This window comes from Cokeromyces recurvatus (genome assembly GCF_025118155.1).
Source record: "Cokeromyces recurvatus strain NRRL 2243 chromosome Unknown BX663scaffold_48, whole genome shotgun sequence".
In the NCBI taxonomy this organism is placed as follows: domain Eukaryota; kingdom Fungi; phylum Mucoromycota; class Mucoromycetes; order Mucorales; family Mucoraceae; genus Cokeromyces; species Cokeromyces recurvatus.
The window spans coordinates 1-16,030 of NW_026251434.1; the positions used below are offsets into that span (position 1 = coordinate 1).

At 32.7% G+C, this 16,030-nt stretch overlaps 7 protein-coding genes across 7 annotated transcripts; 4 read left to right on the forward strand and 3 right to left on the reverse strand.

Moving 5' to 3' along the window:
* Positions 1-730: 730 nt before the first annotated feature.
* Positions 731-1,918, forward strand: BX663DRAFT_565136 (uncharacterized protein; the record flags this gene model as incomplete). Its single annotated transcript, XM_051532068.1, has 5 exons — positions 731-916; positions 1,057-1,283; positions 1,352-1,600; positions 1,670-1,792; positions 1,851-1,918. 5 exons carry the CDS (start codon positions 731-733, stop codon positions 1,900-1,902), a joined length of 837 nt encoding a protein of 278 aa, XP_051377840.1. The 3' UTR covers positions 1,903-1,918.
* Positions 1,919-2,421: 503 nt separating this feature from the next.
* Positions 2,422-3,272, forward strand: BX663DRAFT_526694 (uncharacterized protein). Its single transcript, XM_051529945.1, has one exon. The coding sequence runs from the start codon at positions 2,508-2,510 to the stop codon at positions 2,880-2,882; it is 375 nt and encodes a 124-aa protein (XP_051377841.1). The 5' UTR covers positions 2,422-2,507; the 3' UTR covers positions 2,883-3,272.
* Positions 2,983-3,258, forward strand: BX663DRAFT_444245 (uncharacterized protein; the record flags this gene model as incomplete). Its single annotated transcript, XM_051523616.1, has 1 exon — positions 2,983-3,258. A coding segment is annotated over one exon (276 nt), but the record flags the coding sequence as incomplete, so codon positions are not given.
* A 175-nt stretch (positions 3,273-3,447) lies between the features above and the next one.
* Positions 3,448-3,600, reverse strand: BX663DRAFT_444237 (uncharacterized protein; the record flags this gene model as incomplete). The annotated part of the gene is made up of 1 exon (XM_051523615.1): positions 3,448-3,600. A coding segment is annotated over one exon (153 nt), but the record flags the coding sequence as incomplete, so codon positions are not given.
* Positions 3,601-6,591: 2,991 nt separating this feature from the next.
* On the forward strand, positions 6,592-7,542 carry BX663DRAFT_444225 (uncharacterized protein; the record flags this gene model as incomplete). The annotated part of the gene is made up of 1 exon (XM_051523614.1): positions 6,592-7,542. The coding sequence occupies one exon, from the start codon at positions 6,592-6,594 to the stop codon at positions 7,540-7,542; it is 951 nt and encodes a 316-aa protein (XP_051377844.1).
* Positions 7,543-8,552: 1,010 nt separating this feature from the next.
* BX663DRAFT_276584 (uncharacterized protein) lies at positions 8,553-14,039 on the reverse strand. The gene is made up of 6 exons (XM_051521972.1): positions 13,924-14,039; positions 13,802-13,848; positions 13,313-13,727; positions 12,966-13,244; positions 11,177-12,900; positions 8,553-11,079 (listed from the first exon to the last, which is right to left on the reverse strand). The coding sequence occupies exons 1-6, from the start codon at positions 13,954-13,956 to the stop codon at positions 8,616-8,618; spliced, it is 4,962 nt and encodes a 1,653-aa protein (XP_051377845.1). The 5' UTR covers positions 13,957-14,039; the 3' UTR covers positions 8,553-8,615.
* Positions 14,040-15,192: 1,153 nt separating this feature from the next.
* BX663DRAFT_444160 (WRB/Get1 family) lies at positions 15,193-15,684 on the reverse strand (the record flags this gene model as incomplete). Its single annotated transcript, XM_051523608.1, has 3 exons — positions 15,193-15,404; positions 15,482-15,551; positions 15,631-15,684. The coding sequence occupies 3 exons, from the start codon at positions 15,682-15,684 to the stop codon at positions 15,193-15,195; spliced, it is 336 nt and encodes a 111-aa protein (XP_051377846.1).
* Between the last annotated feature and the right edge of the window lie 346 nt (positions 15,685-16,030).

Sequence of the window (16,030 nt, forward strand, 5' to 3'; positions counted from 1 at the left end):
CCCCTTTAAATAAGGGCGATCAACTTTCTTCGAAAAATGATTAACAGGGGAGGACGAACCAACGCTAGGTGGGGGTGTTCCGAATCCGTCACCAGGCTTATTGTGAGGAAGTCGTTTGAAAGGGCCTGCTGATGAGCTCGAGGCCTTTGACGATCCTCCAGAAATGGCTTGTACCCATGTTTTTTTTAGGTGTTTAAAGTGTAGCGGACCTTGAAAGGTGCTATTGTGATCTTTAGGAGAGGAAGCCATGTAATATATTAGAGAGCCAGTCCCATAAAAGAAAATTGCATTTTTCAACGTCCGACGGCGGTATATGGGGAAGGTTCCTCTTTGTAGTGTAATCACGTGACATCTCGGCCAATACTATCATTTTTACCAATTTTGAAAGTACGATAGCGGAGTTCGAACCGGTTATGAAATATGATGTTCAAACTCCGCACCACATGGACTTTATGTGCTTCATTTATTTCCGATGCATAATTAGGAAAAAGTGATAAACATTTAATTCTTTGTAAATTAACGGGCACCTTTCAAATTTGAAGCTTTATTTTCATTTAAAATGCTGAAACAAATCATTGAAGAAGGTAGATTATGAAAACATTAACTGGAATTAAAATATATTATATTTGTGTATATCTATATATCTATATATCTATATAATGAAAGAAATAAAGTTTCTTTCTTAACTTGTTTTCTTCTCGTAGTTGAAGTAAACGTACCAATAAACATTATGAATCTATTGCCATCAAAAGAATGGTCAAATATGAGAATGCTTGAAGAGCTCAGTTCAAATTATCATTTTGCCGGAGTTGATACAACAAAGGACAAAATCAAGAAAGTTTTATCAATTTTCTGGAATGAAAAGATGAATTGTTCTGACACATGCAATACTTCAAAAGAAAGAGCAAAGGCAATGGTAAGCACTGTTAAACTCGTTATCGACTCAAATCCTGCTTTATCAATATTAATTCGAATATCAAAAAGGTAACTTTTTTGATACATTTGTGTTTAACTTTTATACGATAATATTAAAAATATCCTTCTTTTTTTTTGTAGCAATCAAAAGAAATACTGAAAAAGAGCCCAGTGCAAATAGCGTATCAAGAGTTCCTCCAACCTGAAGATAATCAAAATGATGACATCAATAAAAATGAAAACTATTCAAATAATAGTAATTCTAATGTTGCAGGATTACCAAAATCAAAGAAAAGAAAACGCATCAGAACTACAGATCTGCGTGCTGCTGGTTGGGAGAACAAAGTTAGGATATTAAATGAATACTTGTAAGTAAAAAAAATAAATAAACAAATAAAAAAAAAATACATATTCATGTTAATCATTATCATGCTAGTGGTACGAAAAGTGTTTTAAATCTAACGAAATCATCAATCATACCCAAACGTCTGAAGTCTTCGGTTGATGACATTTGTAAGCACTATCGCCTAGTATTGCCCACACTGTTGAAGAATAAAGAATATAGAGCTTTAAAATATATTAGTAAATGTCATACAAAAGAAGATCTATACCAATCTGTTAAGGAAATTGATCCTTTTTGTGATGAGTCTGAACTTCCCTTCATAAAATTAGCTATACAAAAGCTGTAGGTATTACGAATGTATTAGTAAAGGTTTAAAAATACTAATGAAGCTTTAATTTTTTTGGATATCAGATGCTACCTATGGCACCATAATATATTAAAAGGTGACCATAACGAAGATTGGTACCGAGTAAATGTTTACGGTGACCTGTTTGATCTTATTTTCTGTGGACAAACAGGCTATGAAACTAAAAGGTATAAAGTAATAACATTAAATAAAGAATAAGCAAATACTTATCATTATTTTTATTAGGGCGGAGTGTCATTCTCATATCGTAAAATCACTAAGGGCAATGGTGTTATAGAACAAGCTCTGGATATAATCATGAGTAATATTATAATAGATGAATTACATAATACAGGATAAAATATAAGCCTGAATATGAAATAAAACTCTGTATATAACATCTTGTAAATAATATAAAACTTATTGACATCCAATTGTCTAGATGTATCAATTATAAGACATCGTATCATTTCTAAATATTTATTTTTATAACCTTGATAAAGGATTCAGGTCGTCTTTGATCCAATAAAATAAAACATAAAAGATATCAGGAACATATACTCAGATTAAACAATAAATTTTTTATTTAAAACTTGATCAGATCATTATAACACCCAATAGATAATCCATAGATCAGTCTCTTGAATCAACAAGACGTATATCCGAATACTAATACTGTTTCATGACTCATGTTCTTTGGCGGTTATTTTTATTTCTTTGATTCAGGATTCATTAATATAAATACAAGCAGTTGTTTAGACACAAAATAATCTTGAACTTCTTTCTTTAGCTTTTCTTTTAACTTTATTTATTGAATAAAAAACAGTCTCAAACTATACTTCCTTTTGTTCCCTTTCTCTCTTTTTATTTTGTCTTTTATCTTTTATTTACCTTCCATCACAAATGGGCTTGCTAGATTCGGACACAAAGAATGTCAGACTAGATTTTATATTTTCGCATAACGGTGGCTTGAACGATGCATTTTACTGTGAGGATAAACCAAACTCAAACACTTCTCAAGATAGAGAAAAGACCAAGAACTTAAGAGAACAAGCATTGACTTTTTGGATGTCTCTCTTACCTTACGAAGAATGCATTAAATATATCACAGCCGTAACCTGCCAATTTAATAAGCTCAAACTGCAAATTATCGGTACAAAGCTTATTGCAGGTGTAATACTTCACTCAGTCTTGAAAGTAGTCAGAATTCCAAATACTGATCAAGAAGGAACTTCAGTTGCTGAATATTTAGCTGCCGTTATATCATTAGTGGTATGAACTTTTATACTGAATCTATTTCTTGAATATAATTTCTCATGTATTATTTGTATTTTAATTATAGAGAATAGTAATTCAAAACTTTGAAATAATTAGGCTAATTACTGACATAGCTAAAGAAGACGATTTAGTCTTCCTTTCTTCTACCCTGACTCCTGATACATGTTATCGAGAAGATTCGCCATACTCACAAAGCTCACAAAGCTCAAGCTCAAGCTCAAGCTTATTATCTCAAGATTGGGAGACCGGGGAGAGGAAAATCCGAATAATGCAAAAAATTGATGCTGCCATTACTGATTTTAATGAAAACAATGAATATTTGACTTATTCCTGGGAAGATATTGTCTATCTTCAGGATAATAATACTTCTGTATAATTGTTCTATTTTTTATTTTTATGTCTATTACCATTGCTTAAATAAATGCTTACATATATTATCAGTAGCTAGTTTTTTTTTCTTTTATTTTTGAATCTACTTTCATCCACAAAAATGCATTTTCTTTTGTAAACAATGTTATTTTCCATAACGTATTCAACAAAATGCTTTCGTTGATCTTTGGTATTCTCAACATTTTGGGCTGCGATCTTGGGTATAGTCCAAGGGAGTGAGTGTAAACGCCATTTTTTTTGTTATATGGCGATAGACAGTGAACTCATTAATTGATAGGCCATTGGAATTTATACAAAGGCGTTCTATAACATTTTTTACAATACAAGTAAGGTGCTCTTACTTCTGTGATCCTAACGTTGTTTGACTATAAATATGCTAGCTTATATCTTGTTGCTCCTCTATTTACTTTCTGTTGTTTATTGAATCTGTAAACCATGTCATTTTCATTATCAGTTTCTTTAGCAAACTTAGAAAGTTTATCATTTTCGTTTTGTATTAAAGGAATGAATTGAACAACCTATGATAGTTTGTATTTAGTTGGTATGCAAACCATTTTAGATAATGGGATTACGTCTAAATCAAATTCTTCCATAGCACTATTGTAGCTAAAAGTTTGTCGTCTCCTTCTTCATCAGACATTATACAAGCATCAGAAATATTCTCTAAATGGTACAATGTTTTGAAAGTCACCGTACCCCCCTTACATCATGTTTTGGTTGGTATCTAGGCTTTTGATCATCAATTCTATTGCTAATAAATTCATCAGAAGGGAGGTAGTGATAGAAGGTAGTTATTCTTATTGCAACTAAATCAAAGTATGTACATTTTTTATAATAAATCAAAAAGAAAATCGAACAAAGTAGTTGTATGAAAAGTGTATAAAATTAAATTGGTTTGCGATTCAAATAATCTTCCCATTTTAACAAAACATTTGCCAAATCATTGTAAACCACTTAAAAAAACTTTATTGTAAGCATCTTTAATTCTGGAAGTTAAAGTTTCTTCATTTAAAAGAGCCTCTCTCTTAAGTTTGCTCTTATCCACTGACCAAAATTCTTCGATGGAATTCAATTCAGGAGAGTAAGGCGAAAGATAAGCACAACCATAGTCACGGCCTTCAGTATATTTTTTACTATTCAATATGTTTCTGAATAGATGCATTATCTACTACAATACAATGACCTTTAAACTCCTCACGCTGATCCATAATATCTAAATTATGTACTATAAAATTGAACTAATTACTCGTTGTTGTGTTTGCTTCTTGCAAAGTACCATTTGTAATTTTTCTTTTCTTTTGTTAATCAAGTATCCCTAGACCATCTCACCCTCATATTAATTACGCTATAAGGAGATATAACACCTAAAATAGTTGTGGTTTTCGTTCTTGTTGTAGGCACTTGAATAACAACACGTTCACCTTTTCTTGACTAAGCAAAGCTACGATTCAAATTGATACGAAATACAGATTCATCGATGAAAATACAGTTACTGGTATAATCATATCAATTTTTTGGTATTTACGTATCCGATTATAGCCCTTTTCAAATTACCAGGACTGTTTCTTTCAATAGAATGAAAATGAGTTTTCATGAAGCTTAAGACACATTTCTTTGGTATAGTGCAGTTTTGCTTATTTGTAAGCCCATAAATTGACTGGTAAGAGCATCTATCATATCGTCTAAAACCATAGAATGATTTCGATCAACGAAGTTCTTAAGAAACACCTCATGATCCTCAGTCAACAATGGATGTCTTTCCCTACCTGGCTGCCTTTTGAAAGTGTCTTTAGAATCTTGTGCATCCTTTTTTACCCAAGCAGAAGCTGTGCTAGAAGGTGCATTCAATTTTTTTTTTTTTTTTTTTTTTTTTTTTTTTTTTTTTTGACTAAGAAACTTGTACCACCTGTCAAAGAAATTAAATGGTCAAAATTTACTTCATTATTATGTCATCTTTTCTTTTAAAACAAAATATTAATAAATTTAAACGTCAATAATTTTGCGTACTTGTTATTCATTCCATCAACATGACAAGCATCAATGGGTTTAATGCCACTATTAACAACAATAAGAAAAGAGTTTTTTGTGATTGTTCCTCATATACTAAAGATAGCCAGAAATACATTACGATCTTCCACAAACATAAGCATCAAAATATAAACATTCTTAAAGGTATTCAAATTAAAGCATGTAATTTAAAAGATTTTTTTTTTTTGTGTTGACACTTTAATCTGAATGTTATTCAATTGTATTTAGTCCAAATCCTCAAGTTTATGGCTATTGCTGACAACAAAGCTGGTATGTTTTTTATACACTTTTCGTAGTTACTAATATTTATGCATTATTTTTATTTATTTATTTTTATTTTATTTTTTTTTTATACATATTCTAAAAATTTCAAAGATAACAAAGAAGGTATAATAAATAATAATTTATTCAAAATTATACAAATATATATTAACATAAACATTTTAATTCAGATCCTTTCATTCGTATTATGGATGATACAGCTTTTCCCAAGGATGAAGGGACTTTTATTCTTTTCATGATGATAACCATGTTGTATGGCAAGCAACAGATTACTGAAGAAGGAGTGGAGGCGTTAATGGGGTTCTTGAATCAAGCTTTGGAGCTCTTTGGAATATTGTACCGTTTTCCTAAGACTGCAAAAACATTCTTTACTTGGTCCAAGTTGAATAACTTTTGTTGTGCTGGTTTTCGACAATTTGCAGCTTGTGAGAAGTGCGATTCTCTCCATCCTTTTCACACTGAACAGCAAAAACAAGAGGTGTACAGAAAAAAGAAGTGCAATACAACCGAAACACCTTTTGTTAATTCACCTATCTGTCGTGCTAATTTGTTACTTGATAATTGTTTAAGACCAGCAAAATCCTTCTACTATAACTCAATTATCAGTACTCTTAGCAGCTTCTTTCTTCGTGACAGATTTGTTGAACAGATTACCAAATGGAAGTCAAGAAAAACCGTACCTGGGCATTTGTTCAATATATATGATGGCCGCATCTGGAATCAGTTCAAGTTAGATAATTCGGATGATGCAGCTTTTGTAAATTCCTCAGATTACAATTTAATGCTGACATTAAACGTAGACTGGTTCCAGTTGTACTCCTACTCTCAATATTCATGCGGGGCTATCTATATAACGATACAAAATCTTCCACGAGAGGTGAGAAACTTGAAGGATAATGTCGTTCTGGTTGGTTTGATTCCTGGTCCAAGCGAACCCTCCACATACAAGATGAACCATTATTTAGATCCTCTTGTCGACGACCTTCTATTGTTACAAAATGGTGTAGAAATGCAGACCAGAAGTAATGGCAAGCAAGTTGTTAAGGCTGCTCTGACACCTGTTGCTTCTGATTTGCCAGCACAGAGGAAATGCCTAGGTCTTGCTGCTCATTCTGCTGCATTTGCTTGCCACAAATGCAATTACGCCTTCAAGGAGCTTCCTTCCAACCCATTTAAGCAAGATTTTACTAACTTTGATGACGATGAATGGGCGCTTCGATCGAATTCTACTCATAGGGCAAATGCGTATAAGTGGAAGTCCGCATCCACTTCGACTGAGGCGAAAAAGTTGGTGAAAGCTAATGGTACTCGTTGGAGCTCGCTCCTTCGTTTATCTTATTTTGATCCAATCCGATTTGCACCTATTGATGTTATGCACAACTGTTACCTTGGTGTTGCTAAGCGTATGATGCTGTCTGCTTGGAGAGGTGAAGGTGGCCCTGTTAGTAGTAATGAAGAACCCCGAATTACGAAGCAGGAGCTTAACGAAATGGCAAGCAGTATGGAAGGATTAACGTTGCCATATGGTTATGACATTGGTGCGTTAAAAAGGGAGATAACCGCTGGTGATGGGTTTAGCAACATGAAGGCAGACGAATGGAGGGTGTTCATCTTGGCTCTGTCACCTTTCCTTTTGTCAATGAGGTTAAATGCACGCTTACTGGTACACTGGATGCTTTTTGTGGAAGCCAATAAGTATCTAGGAAGCGCTTGTATTTCTTTAGAAGAAGTTGACACTATGCATACTTTATTAAAACAATTTTTACAAGAATTCAAGTATGTATATCAAGACCAGGGGCTTCTTACAATTAACAGCCATAACTTGCTTCACATCAAGAATGGTATATTAGACTATGGACCAGCAATGTCACACTGGCTCTTTAACTTTGAACGTTATAATTCTGATCTAAAAGCATTTAATGTTAATAAAAATAAAATAAAATCTGAAATGTTTTATTAATTCATATATTACATGTAATCTATTTTTGTTCGAATATCTGTAGAATTCGCCTGGTTGTTGAGTTTTGATTTAGTTCACCTTCATGCATATACTTCATAACTTGTCACTTCAATAAAGAATAACGTTTATGTTTGATTACTTATTATCACTTAATTTATTTTCATTATTTAATTGATCAGATATAATGATCTAGATCTGATGTAAATTTGCAATTAATGGTGAAAGATAGTGTATAAATTACAAAGACATTTAAGACCTTTGAGGCCTTTTGAATCTTCGTTAACTATATAGTAGGATATTGTACTAAAAATAAAAAGACCCCTTCAGATTGTGGTGATAAAGTTTGTGTAGCTTTGCTTATCTAATTTTATCTGCTTTGTCTATTTTATCCTTCGCTATTACCTTGGTACAAGTTGATAGACATAACAACAAAATAACACTTCAGCAAATTTAATTAACATATCTCTTAAGTACAGCATGTTAATTTTTATATTTTTTTTTTCAAGGTTGCAAACTGTAAAGTCAAAGGGTGCAAAACAAATTTCAATAGCTGTCAAATATTTGGGGGAAAAAAAAGCGATTAAATATCATGATCGAATTTTGTTAAATATACAACCTTATACATTGTCTTGTATTTTATCCTTTATTATGCGTATTATTTAGGCTCTGCTCTATATCAATAACTTCTTTAATTTCCTTTGAAGCAATGAATGTATTTTTTCAGTCTTAGAAATTACAGAATAATTTGGAAATTTACTGAATACTGAATGTACACAAAAGTGAATTGTAGTTTTCAACGTTGCATATATTCTATACTCCGTAGGTCTTGTTCGTTATAGCGATAATCGAAACAAATATAAAGTAATTTGACCATATGCCCCTTTTTCCTAATAAGCTTGGCAATCATTTTCCTGGTACATCATTCGAATTACAATAACCTTTTCAAACATATATATGTATATGTATAATAAAGAATATAAATATTATAATTCTAATTTGAAAGTGAAGAATGAAAAAAAAAAAAGGGAAATCCCCTCTATTCATTTTATTTGTGTTTATTAAATTAACTATGATTAATTACTTTTATTATAATATTTAGCTTTAGCCAGTTGCAAAAGTTCTTGGTACTCTCCACTACGCTCACACATTTGCTTGAAAATAGAACCCTCTCTTGTCATTAGTGTATAGGGTGTATCAAATTCCATAACTCTTCCTTGATCTAAAACTAAAATACGGTCATAGTCTATCACAGTACGGATACGGTGTGCAATGCACAATAAAGTTGAATCTACAAACTCTTTACGAATCGTTTCTTGAATTGCATAATCAGTGTCAAAATCAACGGATGAAGTTGCCTCATCTAAAATGATCAATGATGTCTTTTTCACAAGTGCTCTAGCTAATGCAATTAACTGGCGTTGACCTTGTGACCAGTTGTTTCCATTTTCAGTTACTGGAGAATCCAAAGTGATTGTTGTCGTTGCTTCTAGGTGAGATGAAGTATCCTTGGAGTCAGCATGATCAATTAAATGAGACCGTTTCAAGGCAGCCCAAAGTGTAGCATCATCATATTGTCCAAAGGGATCCAAGTTACTACGTAACGTGCCTGAAAACAAAACTGGATCCTGAGGTATGATCGTTAGACGTGATCTCAAATCATGTAACCCAATACTATGAATATCTACACCGTCAATCCATATATGACCAGAGGTAGGTTCCATAAAACGAAACAAGGACATGGCCAAGGTTGACTTCCCTGACCCTGTTCGTCCTACGATACCAATCTTTTCACGAGCTTTAGTTTCAAATGAGACATGACGCAAGACAGCAGGCGTATCAGATGCATATTGCATGACAAGGTCATCTACCTTGACTATACCTCGCTCTGGCCATGAAATATGAGGTGCTGTTTCCTCTATATGTGTCTCCGGTTCTTCTTCAATGTCTAAATACTCATGAATACGCTCAATTGCATTCATATTCATCTCATTCATAGCATACATACGAACGATCCAAAGAACATGATGTGTAAACGTCAGGGCATAACTCAATGATAAACCGGCCAAGCCTGGATCAATCCAATTTCTAGAACTTATCAAGACAGCACCTGTACAGAAACCAACAAAGGCACCCAGGATGTCTACACGACAATGAAGCCAACGGTTTGTCGCCCACATCCAGAGGAAGGGTCGATTGTTGGCATCAATACGTTTGTGGTTTTCTTCAATAAACCGCTTTTGACAACCAAAGGCTCGGATAGTAGCGATGCCTATATTTGTTTCATTGAATTGAACGTAGATAGGACTACGTGAGACTGAATTAAGACGCTTCATATCACGCGATGTCTTTAGATAATAAGCACCAATGGATTTAAACATTAGAGCAATAAAAATACCTGGAATAATAAAGGCAGGCGTAATAATAGAAATTAAAAAGACAACATAAACTGTTGCCACAATCGAATATAATAGGAAGGAAAGGGATGGGGCAACAGCTTGATCTATTGTCTCAAGATCAGAAGAAAATCGATTTACAATACGGCCGATAGGTGTTGTGTCAAAGAAGCGAATCTTAGCTCGAAGTATGCGATCAAGAAGCTGAGAGTGAATTCGATGAGAGGCTTTTATGGATCCAAGGAAAAGCACAAGAGATCTGACGGTGGTTAAGGCTAAAGAAAGCATACCAATCAAAAAGTAAATACCAAGATAATAACCAACATGAATGGAAGTAGCAGGATTTTCATCGGTAATTTCTTGAGCAGTAACTAAAGTTTTCATGGGAGAAAGTTGTAGCAAGAAGGGTTGCTTATTAAAATAATGCAGTATATCCCATAACAAACCACTACGAAGACTCGTACTACCAGCAGCAATAGTGGTAGTAGTAGAAATAGTAGTATAGCTCATTAAAGTTGTTAAAAAGCCGTCTTTACTGACTTGTAAACTGTCCATAACGTAATTATTCATTTTATCATAAGCAGCAGACCACACTCGAATCCAATAATCCTGTCCCAATACAGACGCCTGAGCAAGGCAAAAGAGAAGCAGAACAGAAATCCAAAAGAAAAACCCACCAGAGGCATAATAGTACGTACCATAAACGCTCCATTTAACACTGCCCTCAGCTCGAATTTCATCTTGAACAAGCTTTCCTCCACCTTCTACCTTATTCTTTGTAGATGTTACTTTTGTAGGAACATTTGGAATGGGTCCCTCTAAAACCAATTCTTCATTTGCATCAGTGTTTTCCATCCAACTTTCTTCAGAGAGCTCTTCACTAAGCACACCTGACTTGATAACATCTAATGGCATACCTGCGGCTGCTACTGATCCTGATTCATCTAAAGCAACCACATAACCTGCACCACGAATACAAAGACCAACATGATGTGTAACAAGAATGACAGTACGATTTCTCATATATTCACCTAATAAACAATACTGATAGAGATGCTTTGCTGTATGAGCATCTACAGCACTTAGACAATCATCTAAAATAACTATTTCTGCTTGTGAATATACAGCTCTTGCGATGGCAACTCTAAGGTATACAAAAAAAAAAAAAGAGAGAGAGAGAGAGGGGGGGATTCAAATCATGAATATATTTCCTTTTATATACAAATAATACATATTTTTACCTCTGTTTTTGTCCACCACTTAAAGTAATTCCCTTTTCTCCAACTTCTGTAGCATCACCAAATTCCAAAATGTCAAGATCTCTTGTTAAAGCAGTCATATATAAAACTTTTTCGTATCTTTCTTCATCATATGGAAGACCAAACAAAATATTATCCCTGATACTACAATTTTGAAGCCAGGCAGTCTGAGCAACATACGCAATACCAGATACAGCGCCACCACCACCATTATTACCGTTATTAGATTGTTTACGAGGTAAAATAGCTTGTCCAGACAAGCAATATGTTTCGCCCAATAAACTAGCTAACATGGTCGTTTTACCAGAACCTGTAGGACCACAGATAATTGATAATTGATTCAAAGGAAAAGAAATATTCAAGTTCTTGAGATGAGGTACAACAGTACCATCTAAGGATGTGTTATTTGTGGGTGAGTTCCAGCTAAAGCTTGCATTATTGATAAAGCCAACAAAAGTGGCTGCTGTTAGATTGTTGTTATAACTAACAAGATAAGAAGAAGAAGAAGAAGAAAATGGTGTTGCTGGTTTGACTTCCTCTTCTTCTAAAAACTTTTCTATACGATGAATAGATACATTAGCTTGTAAAATGAACGAAATTACCACAGGCAATTCATCAAGAGCCGTTTTAAAGTTATTAAAGAGTGCCAAAGCAGTAAATGCAGTTGAAGCTGTTAATACATATTCTCTGGTATAAGCATAAAAGACAGCCACCATGATCAAAACCGGGATTAAAAACCAAACATTACCAATCCACATAAAGCTCATTAGACGTGCACGAATTACTTTTAGTTCAGCAGAACGAGCACGTAAGATACGTTCACGGAATTCAGTTTCCCATGCAAAGAATTTAACAATACGGATAGCAGAAAGCAACTCATTCATAAGACTAATGCGTTTGTCTGTACAAGACATTGCATCATGTTGAAGTCGTTGGAAACGTCTACTCAAAGCAAATGTCAAGGGCTGAGATAAGCCTATGATCAAGACACCCCAGAAAGATGCAAAACCTAAGAGACGATAAAGACTCCAAATACAAATGCCGACTTGAATTGGAAAACAATAAATATAAAAGATATAGGCAATTAAGTCGCCTAACTTTTGTGCATCTACAGATAATAAATTGTTTACGTTTGCTTTCCTATTACTGCTGTCGTTTAATGTGGTTGAAATTTCAGAGCCTCCTGCAGTAGTCGATCCACTTTGATCTCTACGTCTAAGGGATTTACTGTATACCTCACCAATTACAATTGACTGAATTCGAATACCTAAGGATCGACCAATATAAAGTGCCTGCTGATAACAAAGTGATTGAGCAGAGGATGTAATAAACAAACCCAATACATAAAGATAAGCGGATGAAATTGTTTCCTTATGATCGTTGCTACCCCCATTTTCAATAAATTTGATGATCTTATTGAGAAAATAAGCAGGACCAAACATAAGAATACTCCAACCAATACAATAAATAAATTGGGTGATTAGGGGCCATTTAAAGGTTGCTAATAACTTTAGAGTCATTGTTTTATATTTCTTTTGAAGACGATAAGAGGCTAAGGTATTTTTTGTACGGTTTTCAGCTATAAGTTCCATTAAGTCATTTTCATTTAATGTCTTTTTTTGTCCTTGTTTTAACATAGGATCTACCCAAGAAAACATAAATTTTGAATAGAGTGATGCCCATTTTTCACCTGACAAAATGCGACCCTAGATATAATTATACATCATTAAAAAAAACAGAGGATATATCATATGTATTGCAGTAAACTTACCGTCTCAGCGATAATAGGCTTTGAAGGAGCATATCGAGATTCATTAATGACAGCTAATAAGAGCATAAAAACAAAACAAGTGGAAATCATCCAATTTTGATATCTGATACTAATATCAAATATATCGTATACTTGATAATAAGCATATAGATTTATAAGTTGAATGGCAAAGTCTATCCCATAAATATAGTTTAGGTAACTACAAATTGTATCTGACACATGTTTATCATTCGAGAAAGACAAACAAATATTGATAAATGAAAGTAATGTATTAAATGTCTTGTTTTCAAGAAATGAAAAACGTTAGTATGTATAAGTATTTCTCTCTCTGTCTCTTTTGTTTTTACCCAGAATATAATACGAGTATAATACATTAGCATCATATCATAATAGTTTCCTTCTACTATTTGGCTTATATCATTTTTGGGTGATGATAAAGAAAAACATGTAATGTAAACGACTAAAGCTACCTCAATGATCGAGAAACTTAACCTAATCCAATTGTATGCTGACCATGGATTGCTGCTATTTGCTATGTCGATGGAAACAGCAGTAGTTGATGAACAAGCATCATCATCATCATTATCTATTTTATTGCTGATAATAGAGCCATATTGAATATTCCTGGATTGCTGCTGTTGTTGATATAATAAAGCATCTTTAGAATTTCTTTTTTTGTTCTTGTAATAAAGAATAGATTGATAAATTAAAATAGAGGAGAAGTATAAAACTAGAATAATAACAAGTAAGGCATTGATATATCTATATGTATACATAAATCGTCAATATTAAAAGCTCTTATTTATTAGTTTTTTTTTTCTTATAGGAGAATTTACTTCTCTCTAAAATAAGGTGTAAAATAATTATCTTTCCAAATATTATCCTTTATATGCAAAATGAACATGAGTAAACGAAAATGTTACATGACATTCGACTGTAATTGTGTTAAAACACTTACTAGGAATCTATAGTCCTGCCCCCCTTCTATCATTCGTTCACTTATTTTCCTTTCTTTTTTGGCAAAGAAAAAAAGAAAAAAATATATAAATATATAAAAGTAACAATAAATAGTATGAAAAGAAAGAAGAATTTAGAGAACTCAAATTTATTGGATTCTTCATAGCAATTCAAGAAAATTTTATATATATCCGAAAATAGTAATTTTATCCACATAAGGTAAGTCCAAATCTTTTATGTTAACTGTCTTTTTTTTTTTTTTTTTTGTACGCTGTTATTATCCTACAAGTCACCTTTATATTTCTTTTATTGTTCTCTTGATTCAAGTAGAAAAAAACATTATGAATTTTATTAATATAAACTTGCTTAATAGATATGATGGAAAGCGGTAAAGATTTACCCGATACCAGTTTATAAATTAGGTTACAAGTGGTGGTGTCAAAATGAGCAACAATTAGCTCAGAAGTAAAGGGTAATTGATCATCCTCTATTATTCAGAAGAAGTGATTTATTCATTTATTTATTTTTTTCGCTTTGTGACTACACATATTTAAACTCGAGATTTATTTCTAATTGTAAACTTCTAGTAGAATTAATTAATTTTCAACAACATGAAGAATTATAAATTCTATGCTGATCATGAATCCAAAATAATGACTGATTGCTTCTATAAAGGTCTTTTACTGTACAAGTCGTTCATTTAGAGGGGCTAAATGAATGATTTACGTCTTGTAGAACATAATTTATATTTCTTTATCAAGGTCAGGTAGGGCTCTTTTGACTTTCCACTTTTGCAATAGATTTGAAAAGGACCGATATCTTTCTTGAAAAGAAGAAGAAAAAATAAAGGAATGTGTATACACTACGGCTCAATGTTTGATATTCTTTTTTCCTTAATGTAAAATCCTATATGCTCTATAGTGCTTCCTTCAAGAACATGTTGTCTTTTAATTATTATAGAGATTCTTTTTATTTACTAGGCCATTTTTTTTTTTTTTGGTAGAGTTTAATATTTTCTAGTACAGTACATATATATACGCGTTAATATTGCGTAATAATATAAATATTCATATCTACAAGAATACGTATATACTATGTATGGGCTTATGTTGTTACTTTCTTTTCAACAGTTGGTGTAAATACAAAATCATTAAGAGTAAGTGCTATAGCTTTAATCACTCTTCTACAAGCTGCAAACCAAACAACGACACTAACGGAGCCTAATTATACAAAAAGGAGATATTATTATTAATTTGGATATTAGCCAATTTTAAAGCTTTCTCTTTTGGCTTAGCTTACCTTTAGGAGCAAAGGGCCATGAAAGAAAGCGTTGAGCAGGTCCAAACCATCCAGGAGGAAGATAAAAGACTGCATTTTTTCTAAACCAGAAAACCATAATCATTTGAGATCCATGAACAACAAACCAAAGTCCTGATTTCACCTTAAGCTCAAAAGCAGTTCTAGAATAAGAAATATCCGAATCTACAATTATTTAATAAATAAATAAATAAATAAATAAGCTCCTCCTTTCTACTAATTGACAGTTTGAATATATTTACTTAATTTTTCTAAATCAGCAACAGATTTATCTAACTTTCTGCGTAATTTAGCCCATTTGGCAAATTCATCCTGAAAAGAATTCCACAAACATGAGTATAATCATTCAATTCATTTTTCATCCGTATTTTTTTTTTCTATATTGGCTTACTTGTGAACTTGTTTGTCCTAATTCTGTCTTTAGTAGAAGAAGGTCTTTTTTCATCTTTTTTTGTTTAATGACTCGTGCATCTTTAACTACTTTAACATAAAGATCATATGCCTGACAAGCAAAAGATAGTGGTTATTTTAAAATCTTCAACACTCCATACTCGCTTTATATGCAAATGTCAACATCAAAAACAAATAAATAAAACTTACTACTGAAGTGATATATGAATAACCGAGAAATAGGATCGATTCAGTTATTAATACTAATAAAAAAACCGAAAGGGCTAAATACATTATGTAAGGAAAGAAAAAAATAATGCTCTTTAATAGAAAAGGTAAAAAAAAAAAAGGCGTTCAGTTCCCAATAAAAAAATAGGCATAGCAATGATAATAGATGGGCT